Source organism: Lynx canadensis, chromosome A2 (assembly GCF_007474595.2).
Source record: "Lynx canadensis isolate LIC74 chromosome A2, mLynCan4.pri.v2, whole genome shotgun sequence".
In the NCBI taxonomy this organism is placed as follows: Eukaryota; Metazoa; Chordata; class Mammalia; order Carnivora; family Felidae; genus Lynx; species Lynx canadensis.
The window spans coordinates 5,604,921-5,618,603 of NC_044304.2; the positions used below are offsets into that span (position 1 = coordinate 5,604,921).

The 13,683-nt window shown below is 60.6% G+C and overlaps 2 protein-coding genes across 2 annotated transcripts in view; one reads left to right on the forward strand and one right to left on the reverse strand.

Annotated features, from left to right (window-relative positions):
* Positions 1-8,585, forward strand: part of FBN3 (fibrillin 3) — a 60,907-nt gene extending 52,322 nt beyond the window's left edge. The window contains exons 61-67 of the mRNA XM_032595282.1: positions 313-435; positions 562-678; positions 3,901-4,029; positions 4,119-4,238; positions 5,613-5,847; positions 6,396-6,546; positions 7,558-8,585. Of these exons, the coding sequence (XP_032451173.1) occupies positions 313-435; positions 562-678; positions 3,901-4,029; positions 4,119-4,238; positions 5,613-5,847; positions 6,396-6,546; positions 7,558-7,896 (1,214 nt within the window). The 3' untranslated portion in view covers positions 7,897-8,585. The remainder of the gene's footprint in view (positions 1-312; positions 436-561; positions 679-3,900; positions 4,030-4,118; positions 4,239-5,612; positions 5,848-6,395; positions 6,547-7,557) is intronic.
* A 1,375-nt stretch (positions 8,586-9,960) lies between these two features.
* On the reverse strand, positions 9,961-13,442 carry CCL25 (C-C motif chemokine ligand 25). The gene is made up of 4 exons (XM_030293953.1): positions 13,051-13,442; positions 11,006-11,123; positions 10,715-10,902; positions 9,961-10,406 (listed from the first exon to the last, which is right to left on the reverse strand). Exons 1-4 carry the CDS (start codon positions 13,124-13,126, stop codon positions 10,399-10,401), a joined length of 390 nt encoding a protein of 129 aa, XP_030149813.1. The 5' UTR covers positions 13,127-13,442; the 3' UTR covers positions 9,961-10,398.
* Positions 13,443-13,683: the final 241 nt, after the last annotated feature.

Below are 13,683 nucleotides of genomic sequence, written 5' to 3' on the forward strand. Positions count from 1 at the left end.
TTAATAAAGTTTTATTGGCAGCCAGAGCTATTTGGTTTCCTCTCCCTCTGCGGCTGCTTTCCTGCCACAGAAGCAGAGCTGAGTAGTTGGAACCGGAACCATGTGGCCTGCAAGGGCAAACATGTTTAATCTCTGGCTTTTTACAGAAAAAGCGTCCATTCCTTGTATAAGCCCATAGATTCTGATTGGTTCGGGCCTGGGAAGGAGGCCTCAGCAGGACCTGAGTGGAGACCCCAGCCCCTGACCCCCCGGGGGGGACATCTGTCTGACACCAACCCCCCCTCTCCCCGCCACATGCTGCCAACCCTCTAGATGTAGACGAGTGTGGCCAGGCGCCCACGCCGTGTACCTTCCTCTGCAAAAACACCGAGGGCAGCTTCCTGTGCACCTGCCCCCGAGGCTACCTGCTGGAGAAGGACGGCAGGACCTGCAGAGGTGATGTCCCCCCCCCCAGGCCCTGTGGGGCTTCGTCCCCCCCGACTCGCCCCCGGGTCTTTCCCCTGGGAAGCCCCCGGCCCCGGGGGGCCCCGCCCTGAGCCCGCGGGGACGTCTGTGCTGCAGACCTGGACGAGTGCTCCTCCAGGAACCACAACTGCCAGTTCTTCTGTATCAACACCGTCGGCTCCTTCACCTGCCACTGTCCCCCCGGCTTCACCCAGCACCACCAGGCCTGCCTCGGTGAGTCCTCTTACCCTTCCCAGCCCCTGGCACGTGACGCTGGCCTTCGCTCACTTGTTCTCCAAATAAGCGGCAACCCCCCGTGTGTGCCAGACGGCGGGGACACAGAGGGGGTCAGAAGAAAGCCCCTGCTCTGTTGGTGCCCACATCCTGCCAATGCCTAGGACTTCGGTCTCCTTCCTTGCCCTAGGGACCTGGGAGGAGGAGTCCCTCTGACCTCAGCCCAGGACGCTCACCTTTGCCCCTGACCGGTCCCTGATGGGTCTCTCTCCTACGGTCTCACGGGGTCCAGAGCGGAAGTTGGCTCCGAAGCCAGAGTTGCAGGGGCAACTGTCACTCCCATCGCTTTTTAGTGTCTCATGGCCTGGGAGAACCAGACCTCCCCTGGGGGCCAAGCCCAGCCATGGGTGGCCCCATTCAGGCTCCCACTAGTCCACTCAGCCCACACCTACTGAGACCTACGGTGGACCAGGCTGTGCTCTGGCCCGGAGGTCTTTGGACTCCAACCCTCAGGTCAGGCCTGCCCAGCCCCCTACTTGCTTCTGTTAACAAAGTTTGGTCGGCACACAGCCACGCCCATTCATTTGCATAGGGTCTGTAGTCGCTTTTGCGCTAAAATAACAGAGTCGGAGCCAAGTCGTTGCCACAAAGTCACACATACCTCCTAGCTGTCCCTCTACAGGAGCCGTTTGACTCGCCCTGTTCTAAACCCTAAAGGTGCAGCAATGAACACAGGAGGCAAGCTTGCTGCCGCCATGGACTGTCCCTGCTAATAGGGACTCCAAATAGACACAAACAGCAAAGGGGCGCCTCGGTGGCTCAGTCAGTTAAATGTCCGACTTCGGCTCAGAGTCCGCGGGTTTGAGCCCCGCGTCAGGCTCTGTGCTGACAGCTCGGAGCCTGGAGCCTGCTTCGGATTCTGTGTCTTCCTCTCTCTCTGCCCCTCCCCTGCTCATGCTCTGTTTCTCTCTGTCTCGAAAAAACAAATAAACATTAAAAAAAATTTAAAAACAAACAAACAGTAAGCTAACACCATAGCCTGTTGGAAAGTGATGCATGGCATGAGAGAAAGATAAAGTGAAGCAGAGTAAGGAGATCAGGAAGGCTGCAAGTTTTCCACTAGGGATCAGGAGAAGCCACATCCAAAGGGACTTTTGTACAAAGAGCTGACGGAGGTGAAGGAGGGAGTCACGTGCCCGTCTGGGGAAGAGCCTTCCAAGCCTTGAAACAAGATGCGTTTCTCTTTTTCTGCACATTCAAGTTATCTTCCCTGCTTCCTAAGATGAGCACACTTAATGTGGCATCTGTATGAGTTTGTAGCTGTTTGCACGTACACATGCGGGCCTGTGAGCCAGTGCAGACACCCAGCAAGCTCCCGTGGGACTTCTCTCTCTGGAACAGAGTTGAAATTCCCAGCCAGGCTCCCCACTGCGTAGTTACCAGGGATCGAGGGCTCCAGATCATTCACGATTCACATCTGTATGGCCTATACCCCTGGTGGGTGGTCTTAGGCTAACTAGATCAAGGGTCTGCAATTTTTTTCTGTAAAAGGCTCTACGGTTGGGGTGCCTGGGTGGCTCAGTCAGTTAAGCAACCGACTTTGGCACAGATCATGATCTCATGATTCGTGAGTTCGAACCCTGTGTTAGGCTCTGTGCTGACAGCTCAGAGCCTGGAGCCCGCTTCAGATTCTCTCTCTCTCTCTCTCTCTCTCTCTCTCCCTCTCTCTCCCCCTCTCTCCCTCTCTCCCTCTGCCCCTCCCCAACTTGCACTCACTCTCTCTCTCTCTCTCTCTCTCTCTCTCTCTCTCAAAAATAAATAAATAAACATTAAAAAAAATAGTCTTGCCATTGTAGGCCAAAAGCAGTCATAGACAACATGTCATAAATGAATGGGCATAGCTGTGTGCCAATAAAATTTGTTTATGATAAACAGGCAGTGGGCCAGATTTGGGTCTCAGGGCCTCTGTTTGCTTATGATTAAACTAGAAGATCAAACTTATATGACCACAGTATGCCCCCTGACCCTTGGCCTGCTTTGTGGATGCAAGGGAAAGAGACCATAGTCATGCCAGAGGCCTCTCTCTGGTGAAATCCTGGCAGGAATCCAGGGCTAGTCTCTGTGGCCCCTCAAAGGACGGCTCAGGCATGACGGATGACACCAGCAGCAGATACAGGAGCCACTATGGCTGAGGAGCCCAGGTCCCCAGCGTCTCTCATACCCAAGAGAGATCCCAGGTCCCCAAAGGGAGGCGTCTGGTGTCAATCTTCATACCCTAGGGAGCCAAAACGAGGGATCCCCCCGCCCCACCCTGGAGATGCACTGTTCACTCCCTAAACTCCCAGCATGGGCCATTAGCATGGTAGCCACACTGTCTGGTAACCAGCCCGTCTCTGCTCGCACTGCTGGCACAAAACACCACAGACTGGGCAGCTTGAACGACAGACACTTGTTGCACGTGGTTCTGGAGACTGGAAGTCCAAGGCCAGGGTGCCGGCCTGGTCGGTTTCTGGTAAGGGCTCTCCTCCGGCTGGCAGATGGCTGCCTTCTCGCGGTGTGCTCCCGTGGCAGGGAGAGCAAGCTCTCTGGTGTCTCTTCTTACAAGGGCGCTAACCCCGTCCTCAGGACCCCACCCTCACGGCCTCATCTAAACTGAAGCCCCTGCCGGAGGCCCCACCTGCAAACACCATCACTCTGTGGGGGTAGGGCTTCAACATACGAATCTGGAGTGGAGGGGGGACAGCCACTTTCAGTCCATAATCCAGGCTGACCTGTCATGATGGTCCGGTGTCCGCGAGGACAGAGTGCACTGTTACCCCCAGGAAAAGGGGTTTTGTTCATCCCTGAGTCCCGTGCTGAGCACTGTCCCGAGCCCTGTGTGTGACTGGATTAATCTCCCAAAACCGCGGTGAGGGAGGTGTTACCATCTCTGTGCTACAGCTGGGGAGACAGGCCCACAGGGGGTAAGTCAGCCACCCCGGGCCACACAGCTTTGAGGTGCCGCAGACAAGATTCAAAGGAGGTCGTATACGTGCTTCATCTCAAACGTTCAAGGCAGTTCTGTGATGTGGGAGCCGCTATGGATCTCATTTCACAGAAGGGGAGACTGAGGCACAGAGAGGGCCAGTGACTTGCCTGGGAGCTGGGTAGGCCCAGCATTGTGGTGCTGGCCGTGAATCCCCTAACCGCTAGGCTGTCCTGCCCGTTCCCTGTCCTCTGCAGACAACGACGAGTGCTTGGCCCAGCCTGGCCCGTGTGGCACCCGGGGGCACTGCCTCAACACCCCGGGCAGCTTCAGCTGTGAGTGCCACCGAGGCTTCACCCTGGACAGCTCAGGCCATGGCTGCGAAGGTAGAGCTGGGCTTTGGGTGGGCTCTGGGCCTGGGCTGTGGTCCCCAGGGCCACCGGGCGAGCCCTGCCACCCGGTCTCTGTCTCGCAGACGTGGATGAATGTGACGGGCCCCATCGCTGTCGGCACGGCTGTCAGAACGAGCTGGGGGGCTACCGCTGTGGCTGCCCCCAGGGCTTCACCCCGCACTCCCAGTGGAGCCAGTGTGTGGGTGAGTGTCAAGGGCCCCCCATCAGAATCTGTTGGGAGCAGGCAACTAGGAACCGCCCCCACCCGGGATGTTGGGATAAAGCACAATGACCTAAAGTGCTTCTGGGCTGGCCCGGGAGGTAGTGAGGTCCCCACTGCTGGGGAGACTGGGGAGTCGGGGGGCTGCAGATAAAGCACGGCCAGGTTCAAGCCCATTTCCTTGGGAGTGGTGGCCTGGAGGGCCCAGCTGAGAAGGATTCTGAGTCAGCACCTGTGAACACTAGGAAAGAGTTCTGTGATTGATTGGTGATGCCTGCCGTGGGTGTGGCAGTAGCAGATGGGAGTGTGTGCTGTATCTTTGCCTTAGCTGCTCCCGAGGCCCTCAGTTTGGGGGACTAGCCTGTGCCCCAGCCTCCTCCATCGCATACTTCTCTTTGTGCTCCAAGCCCTCCTAACGACAGCCTCGTCCTTACCGCCTCCGTTTGTGCCTTCCGGACAGTCTGGCTTTCGCCCTCTACCCTTGGGCCCACTCTCTCCAGGCGCCTCCACCTCCGCTGCTCTGGGCACTGCTGCCTGCCCCTCCCAGACGCTCTCCTCCCTCAGCCTCTCTGACTGATGTTGCCTTCTCTCTGGTTCCTCCTCCTCCCCTGATGGTGGGTCCTCAGCTAAGTTTCCATCTTTCCCTTGCTGTGTGGCATTTGGCCCCTGGGGACCACACACACACACACACACACACACACACACACACACACACCTTTGCCTCTGCTGCCGGTTCTCCTTCTCAGCCTGCTTCCCCCTCTGCTTTCTCATTTGCTCACTCCTTCTGCAGTGGGCTGTCCGGGGTCTGTCTTGCGTCAGGCCCTGTGGATACAGAAGTGGGCCAAGTAGCAGACTCTTGTCTAGTTAGTGGTGGGGACAGGGATGAGTTAGGCTCATGGTTCTCAACTGGGAATCATTTCGCCCCCTCGGAGACGTTTTGAAGCGTCTGGGATACATTTTGCTCGTCACGCCTGGGAGGTGGGAGCTCCCAGCATCTAGTGGGTGGGGGCCAGGGATGCTGCTTAATGTCGTGTGGTACACAGGACAGCCCCCACCACAGAGAATGGCTCGGTCCCAGATGTCAGTAGTGCCAGGGAAGAAACCTCGTTCGAGATCATGCCACCATTTAGGATTTCTGGGAAGTTCCAAGAAATGCTTGGAAGGAGAATTACAGGGCTGGGGCAGACCTAGTCCCGGGGCTGATGGGGAGCCTGATGGAGGTTGACTTTGACCCTGGGCTCTGGAGGAGGAGCAGGACTTAGTGGGTGGAGATCAGGAGGGCTGTGGGCGGGGGGCCTGGGGGTGCAGAGGCCACCCCCTGCCCCCCGCGTTTCCTCTCCCCTCTCCCCACTCACAGACAAAAACGAGTGCGTGCTGTCGCCTGCGGCCTGCGGCAGTGCCCCCTGCCACAACACGCTGGGTGGCTTCCGCTGCGTCTGCCCCTCTGGCTTTGACTTTGACCAGGCCACGGGGGACTGCCGGGACGTAGACGAGTGTGCCGCGCAGGGCGGCCCCTGTAGCTACGGCTGCGCCAACACCGCCGGTGGCTTCCTGTGCGGCTGTCCCCAAGGCTACTTCCGGGCTGGGCAAGGGTGAGGGGCTTGCGTAGGGCGGGCACAGATTCCCAAACCCTGCGAGAGCACGCACACACGCACGCACGCACACACATACACACAGGTGGGCCCGTGTTCACATGCATTTTACACACGTGTGCACGGAGCCCTGAGCACACGTATGGGTGTGCACACAAGCTCACACCCGATTCTGGCATAATTACCTTCGTGGCAGATGAACCCACCCGGTAGATGCACACTTCTCTGTAATACACTTGAGCACACGGCTCACACGGATGCCAGCACGCCTGCAGACCCTTCCGCATTCGCGTATCTCAGTGTGCACATGTGTGCACATACACATCAGCATCCTGGGGTGTGAGCAGGTTCGCACCTAGGCCCAGGTCAGCCAAGGGATGCGTGCACACAAGCGCACATCCCTTGTGTGGGCACATGCAAAGGCACGGCCACACATTTACACACCAGCACCTGCCCCCGTGGGCAGTGAGGCTCAGGCTGGAGGGGCTGGCTGGGGAGATCCCGCCAGCCTGCCCCTGGAGGCCTACCGCCACCTTGTCCTGGCCCAGGCACTGTGTCTCTGGCCTGGGCTTCAGTGCCGGGCCCCGGGAGATGCCAGGAGAAGAAGAACTGATTTCATCTGAAGCCTGCTATGAGTGCAAGATCAACGGCCTCCCGCCTCGTGACCGGCCACGGCGCAGCGCCTACGGCGGCCACCAGGTCAGGAGAATGAAGGGATAGGAAAGTTGGGTCGGAGGGGCGCTCGCTATTAGATTAACTAAATATGAGTGCATTGCTTTTGCCTTCTTTTCCCCTCTTGTTTCTTCCCCCCCTTTCCTGGAAAAACAGTGGCTCTATATGTCATCCCACTGTTACAAATATTTTCTGTAAGCTTCGCAGGGGTAGGGCCCTGTGTCTGTAAGAGTGAGGGGAGTGGTTGTCAGGGCTCCTGGGATGGGCGCCAGCGGATCTGGGCAGAGGAGGGCCTGGCGGCCCCATGGCTTTGCCTGCAATACTCACAGACTGCCAGCAGGTGTCAGCAAGGGCACGTGTCTGCGCAACACGCTGGGGAAGGGCGGAAGTGTCCAGAACCCAGGGGCAGGGAAACAGGAATAGCTTTCACTTTAACACAACAAGGGAACCACCCCTCAATATGTAAATTAGGCGAAACCAACACCAAGGAGAAGAAAACACAGATAACCTCCTGTGGGACTGGCTACGTCACTAAGCCCGGGCTAGCCTGCCATTGAGGCCCCTGGCTTATTCAGGGCCCTGTCCGGCTGCCAGGACCAGGAGCGCGCTCACAGCAGTTCACATAAAGAGGGGTTTGTCATCAGCACACAGGGTGCTCTCAAAGAGCCCAGATGCAGGAAGTGCAGCAACCCCCACCCCCACCCCGGCACCGGAAAGCAGCTCCTCTCTGTTGCAGCCAGGTCTTGTGTTTCTCACTGTGGCGGCTTCAGCGTCGTGTGGACGAGTGGCCGCCTATCTGCCCGTCTTTGCTTTCCCCTGGGGAAGCCGCCTCCGCCGTCACGCCTCTGTCTGTGGCCCAAGCTGACGGTGGGCCTTGTGATGGAGGGCTAGATGGAGGTCAAAGGTGGAGAGTGCCCCAGGTTGTCCTCCGGTTGAGAGACTGGCTGAAATCTCTCTGCCGTGACCCCGTGGTCCCCTACCCACTGCGTTCCGACGCTCCCCGCCTCTCACCGTCCTCTGCCTGGTCTTTCTCCACAGGTGAGCCTGGCCAGCCTTGACTCAGAGGCCCCACTGACCTTGGGCCTGAACCTCTCGCGCCTGAGCCAGGCCGAGCACATCCTGGAGCTGCAGCCAGCGCTGGAGAGCCTGGCGGGACGGGTCCGTTATGTCATCGCCCGTGGCAATGAGCAAGGTTTCTTCCGCATGCATCACCTCCGTGGCCTCAGCTCCCTGCAGCTGGGGCGTCGGAGGCCCGGGCCTGGAACCTACCGGCTGGAGGTGGTGAGCGTGGCAGGGCCCTGGGGCACCTGGCCGGAGGGGCAGCCGGGACCGGGGGGCCGGGCCTTGCGGCTGAAGGTGCAGCTACAGCTGCTGTAGTTGGAAGGACACCCCCTCCCCCCACCTCCTGGCAGACCCCAGGCCCCTCCCGCAGCCCCCGCTCCGGACTCACTGCATGGGCCCTGCCCAGTCCTTGCCTCGTTCGGCAGGATTTGGAGGAAACTGAGGTCACCGAGCTCACCACACACCGTAGGGAGCCTCCGGGGTCCCTGGTGAAGCCCTGGACTCAGCGCGCCCCGGCGCCCCCCGTTCGTCCTCCTGTCCAGAGCTTGGGACGGACCGACCCCACCAGCAATGGGGTCACTGACCGGGAGGAGCCCCAGAACTCAGGAAGAGTAAAATGCTGTGCTGCGACCTCAGGCGAACCCAGCCTCTGCCCAGGGGGACCCCAACACTCAGTCTCCCCTAGAGACGGCTGGAAGCTGGCGCACGCACCCTCCTTCTGCAACAACCAGGGTCACGGAAGGGCCTGTGATTCGCCGAGTCCGGTCAGCCTCAGGCTTCCACTTCTGCACTGCACCGCGGCTCACCCCCCCGGGGGTCGATGGGACATGGAAACGGACAGCTGGGGGGTGTACCTGGGGCTCGACCCTCCGAGCCGAAGAGCCTGTGGGGCCCCAGCCAGAGTTGGTGACACCGCCACGCTCGGGCCCCCGCTGGGGTGGGCTGGGGTTCCAGGATGCTTTTATATCAAAAGCAGAGACCACAGTAAAGTTATTTTGGGTTAAGCCGGCCTCTTTGGCGTGTTCTCGAAGTAACGAGACGCTGCCCTCCGCGGGGCCGGGCTGGGCTCACAGGTCAGGGAGCGGGAGGCCCCAGAGCTTTGGAAGGATGGGCTTCAACCCGGGGGTCTGAGGGGAAAGCGTGCAGCCGAGACGCAGGCGAAGGCCGCCTTCCAGCTGGGGGTGGGGGACACGGCACCCAGGCTGCAAGCGGGTTCTGCGAACCTCAGACCTGCGAGTGGCACAAAGCCAGGCTGCTGGTGGCAACCACCGAGGGCCCGGGTGGCTTCACCGGGGCCGATTCCAGCAGCTCACGCTCCCTGACCACGTACCGCGTACCCGGCACCGTTCTAAGGACCGTTACTGACCCGCTCGGTTGTCCTTGTGACTCCGTGGAATAGAAGCTGTTGTGTTCGGCCCCGTTTTACAGATTGGAAAACAGGCTTACGGACGGCAGGCCGCTTGGCCAAGGTCACTCCAGGTTGCAGGTAGCAGGTCACCCTGCCCCGCTCGCATCCTGCCTGGTCCCGGGGTGAGCCGCACCTATACCTAATCCGATGGCCTCGCTGGATGCCAGGGGGCCGTGGATACGCGGTCGGTGTGTGTGTGTGTGTGTGTGTGTGTGCAGACGGTAGTGCGTCGGTTGTTTATTGTCGTCTCTGCACCCGGCGCGGGGCTGGAACTCCCAACCCCGGAGGTCAGGAGTCCCACGCTCTGACTGCGCCAGCCAGGCACCCGGTGGTAGCTTGTACGAGGTCCCCACTAGCTTGGACGAGGCAGGCAGCGATATCACCCATTTTACAGCGGGAGGAACCAAGGCTTAGAGGGTTTGTAGAACTGGCCTGAGTCGCCTGCATAGCCTAGCGGGGCCTCGGTGTGACCCCTGGCCCCAAACCGCCTCTTGTCCTCTAGAGATGAAGCGCTGGGTTTTCATCTGGAATGTTCTCTCTCGTGGTGGAAACTGAGGCTGCCCGAGGATGGGACAGCTGGATGGCTCGAGTCTAGTGCCTGGCTCCGGGGCTCTATTCTTGGCTGGGTTCCGGGCCACTTGACTCATCGAGAGTGTTTCTGGACCCCTGTCAGAGCTTGCAGAGGGCTCCTCCGTGCATTAGCCAGGCTCGCTACAGCCCAAGGGTGTGGACGGAACAAACGCAGCGACCCCCATTTTACAGGCGAGGAAAGAGATGCCAAGAGAGTGCGCGGTTTGCTCAAGGTCACCAGCTGGACTCACACCCTCGCCTGCAGCCAGCATGCCCCCCCCCCCCCCCGGAGCCGTCAGCTTGAGGGCTCAGCACAGATCCTGGGGTGGCATTCACATGGGATTCGACACAGGCTGGGATAGCAACTCACACCCCATAAGGAAATGTGACAGAGACAGGAATGACGTCCCACCCCAGGGGTGTTTTAAATAACGTTTATTTAAAAATCATAGAAAAGCATAGTCTGGGAGGAGCGTCCCGGGACGGTCGGGAGCTTTGCAAGGACCCAAAGGGACACAGGCAGGCGTGGCCCAGGGTGGGTGGCAAGAGGCTGCGGTGGGTGACAAATCCAGATGATCCACTACAAGACCCGCTGCTTACGGCTGACTCTGGTTCCTGGAGCAGGCAAGGGGCCTGAAGCAAGGTCAGCTCTTTCCTTCCAGCTGCCTGAGGAGCAGGATGTGGCAGGAGCGATGGGACAGAGCCAAGAGCAGGCCCAGGCCCGGGCACTGAGGTCTGGCCTGAATGACAGGCTGGGGCACCTGGAGCCTCAGGGGACAGTTGTGGCAGGGAGAGGTCCGGCCCACCTTCGTGCTGGCTAATCCTGGAGGTGTTCGGGCTCACGGATCTGCGGGGGGGGGGGCGGGGATTGGAGAGGTCAGCAGGTGATGGGGACTGGAGTAGGAGCTGGGGACCCTGCACAGCTGACACTTCGTCTCAACACTTGCCGAACCCCCCGCAGCCGGGTTAGGGTAATGAACAGCCACCCGAGTGTCAACCTGCAGGACTGACCACAGAGTCAGCCCCCTCGGTCCCGGAGTTGATTCCCCTCCCCCAGCCTGTGCTGCTCTAGAGAGCCCTCATCCCTCAGCAGTGGTGACGGGGTGGGGGGGGGGGGAGCCCGCGGAGGGATGGTCACATGATCAGAGTCCTCACCTGGATGAGCTGTCGTCCGGAGGGCAGTTTTCGTCTTGTTGCTTCTGGGGGGCCAGCTAACCCCGGACGGGGTTCTCAGGCGGCTTCTGTGATGCTTTGCCTTCCGCGCATCCAGGAATCCTGTCCAGTACTTCACCCTCTTGTCCCGGGGGTTGCCGCACACCATCCTGTGTTTCCGCAAGAAGAATCTGGCGGGGGAGAGGGTGCCCAGGTTGGGGTGTGAGCCGGGGGCTAAGTCGCGTCTGGGCCCCGCCCCCCGCCCCGCCTCCCAGGCCCCACAGCCCCACTCACATCACAGCCGGCAGGTTGCAGCTGCCGCTCACCTCCTGGCGCTGGTACCCGAGGGCGCGCTTCAGAAAGTCCAGGCTCTCGAGCCGGTGGTAGGCTAGGCAACAGTCCTCCGAGACACCTGCGACCGCGACCCGCGGGCTCACGTCTCTGTGCGCACGCGCGTGGGCAGCGACGCACACGCGCCCGCACACACACCTGCCGCAACCCTCCCGAGGCCCGCGGAGGCCAAGAGACAGCCCACATGATAAGGAAGGCACCCGGCTCACCTTTGGTCCCCTGATAAGGGGACCGCTGGCACGAGTTGGAGGGGGTCCACGGTCCCGGGCTGGGAGGGGCCCAGGACCCCAAAACGAATGAGGGATCGGAGTGAATGAGGACTTCCACGAGGGCTCTGGGGCAGAGGAGCGCAGACGCCCCGAGGAGGGGCCGGGGGACACGGCTCCCAGCCCAGGCCCTTCGAAAATGAACGGGCTGGCCGGCTGCTCCTGATGTCCCCGCTCCTGCTCCGGGCTGGCCGTTCCCCACCTAGGGCTATCTCCAGGGCCTCCTCCTTTCTGTCCCCGTCAGAGTGACCGCTCGGTCACCAGACCAGAAACCAGGAGGTCTCTGTTTGTCTACTCGTTGCCTGACAGAAGCATTTTGGGTTCCTACTAAGGTGCCAGACGTGTAGACAAACACAGAGGGGAATTGGACCCAGGGCTGTCACGGGGATCCCCCAGCCTGGTGGGGACACCCAGAGGTGGATCTGTGCCGGGAGGGGGAAGGGCAGGGACCTGGGGGTGGTGTCTTGGAGGAGGGTGCCAGCAGGGCCTGGGAGGGTGGGCGGGTGGAGGTGATGTGAGAGACAGTGCAGCGGCCTTCAAGGCCCTCCGGGACCCATCTGTCTGCTGACCCCCCCACCTCCAGGAGCCACACCCAAGGTCTGGCAAAGTGCAGTGGGAAGGATGGGGGAGGAGGGCGGCTTGAGCCTGCCCTGCATCTCCAAACCTTGGCCCCAGAGGGCGAGGGGCAGTGGTGTCAGATGGACCCTGGGTTTCGGTACCAGGCAGGCAGGGGGCCACTCTGCCCCTAGGATCAAAGGGCCCCGGGCTGGGCCTGGCTTCTGGAATGGGCCTCTGATAGCATGACAATGGGAATGAAGCCCAGCCCCATCTTGGGCAAAGGCTAAGGTCTGCTGGAAGCAGAGGACTAGGGCTTCTCAGACCAAGTGAGGGCAGGCGGGGCAGGCAGGGTGGGGGGTAGGGATGGTGCTATGGGGTTTGGACCAAGCCGGGGACCCTGCTCAGCCAGCTGCTGGGCTCAGCCGCTTCCCCCGGGGCCCATGGGGATGCAGGAAACAGTGACGGGACTCCTGGGGGACACTGTATGCCCAGAACTGGCCTTTGGTCACCAAATCCTCAGGTGCCCGATGCAGGGAGAAGTGGGAAGGGACTCCCCGTGAATAACAGTATGGTTGTCATTGTTATTGCCAGGCACTGGGCCAAGAGTTTTGCAAGTTACCAGCCCATTGGAGTCTCATGTCCTATCTGTGCCGCAGGAATCCAGAGGCCCCACTTTGCAGATGAGGAAACCGAGGCTCATAAAGACTGAATAGCAACACAGGTAGCCCAAGGCGGGTGGAGCTGGGACGGGGGACCCACTCCTGTTGGTCTCCAGGGCTCTGCAGGGTCATGTCACTGCAGCGTGTCCCCGGCAGTAACTGGCCATGCCACCACTGGGAGCCATACTCTGCTCCCCACAGTGTCTGGGCTGACTGGAGTCCTGGCAGGGAGGCCTTGGGTCACGGACGGTGGAGGAGGCATCACAGGGGCTCTGGAAGGAGGGACTGGGGGGCCTGCACCCGCAGGGAGCCGCAAACACATGCCAGGAGTTTCTGCATGACTGGGGCGGGAGTTGTGCATCAGAATTCAGTGGTGGAGACATAACGGGTGGGGGTTGGGGAGCTTCTGGAGGAGGGGAGGAGCAAATGGGGGAGGGAGGGCAGGGAGGATGGATGGGGAGAGGAGGGCTCCAGGAGGCTGGGTGGGTACGGCCCAGGACGTTACCTTGAGCGTGGACAGGACACCAGATGCCCACAAAGCTGGCCGCCACCACCAGGCACAGCAGGAGCCACCAGTTCATTGTGCACCGGCTGGTCCTGCTCCCCAGGTGTCTGCAAGAATAACGGGAGAGGTGGGGGTGATGAGGACCCCACACGGACGGCAGCAGACCCTGGGAACACTCCCATCTCAAGCCAGGCCCCAGGGCCCTCTGCAAGGGAGGCAGCAAGGGAGGGCCTGGCGGCTGGTCGGGCTGGTCCCAGCCAAGACTGGGGGAAGGACTCACCAAAGTCCGAGGGATCCCAGGGGCTGGTGCCTGCTGGGGTGAATCCAAGCTTTTCTGCCTGCCAGGCCAGCAGGCTGGGCATTTTATAGGTGGGGCCCCACCCTGAGGCCACCTGCCCTCCGCCACCCTCCCTCCTTCCACCTCCTCCCCTGCTGGGCCTCCAGGCTTCTCCCCGGTTTATCTTTCTAGCTGCTTTCCCCAAAGTCAAGATACACCTGCAGGGCATTGTAGGCACCTGGGGACAAGACCTACAGCAGAGGGCTGGCAGGAAACACTGACTTTCTCAACTACTTGGATGTGAGACAGACAAGGGTTGGCTCCCTTGGTGGTGGGAGGCAGAACCACACAGATGG

Coding starts and splice junctions, on each gene's coding strand:
- CCL25 (XM_030293953.1), bottom strand. CDS start 13,126: ATGAACTGGTGGCTCCTGCTGTGCCTGGTGGTGGCGGCCAGCTTTGTG. Junction 11,124..13,050: donor GTGTCCTGTCCACGCTCAAG/GTAACGTCCTGG, acceptor TCGCGGTCGCAG/GTGTCTCGGAGGACTGTTGC. Junction 10,903..11,005: donor TGCAACCTGCCGGCTGTGAT/GTGAGTGGGGCT, acceptor CTCCCCCGCCAG/ATTCTTCTTGCGGAAACACA.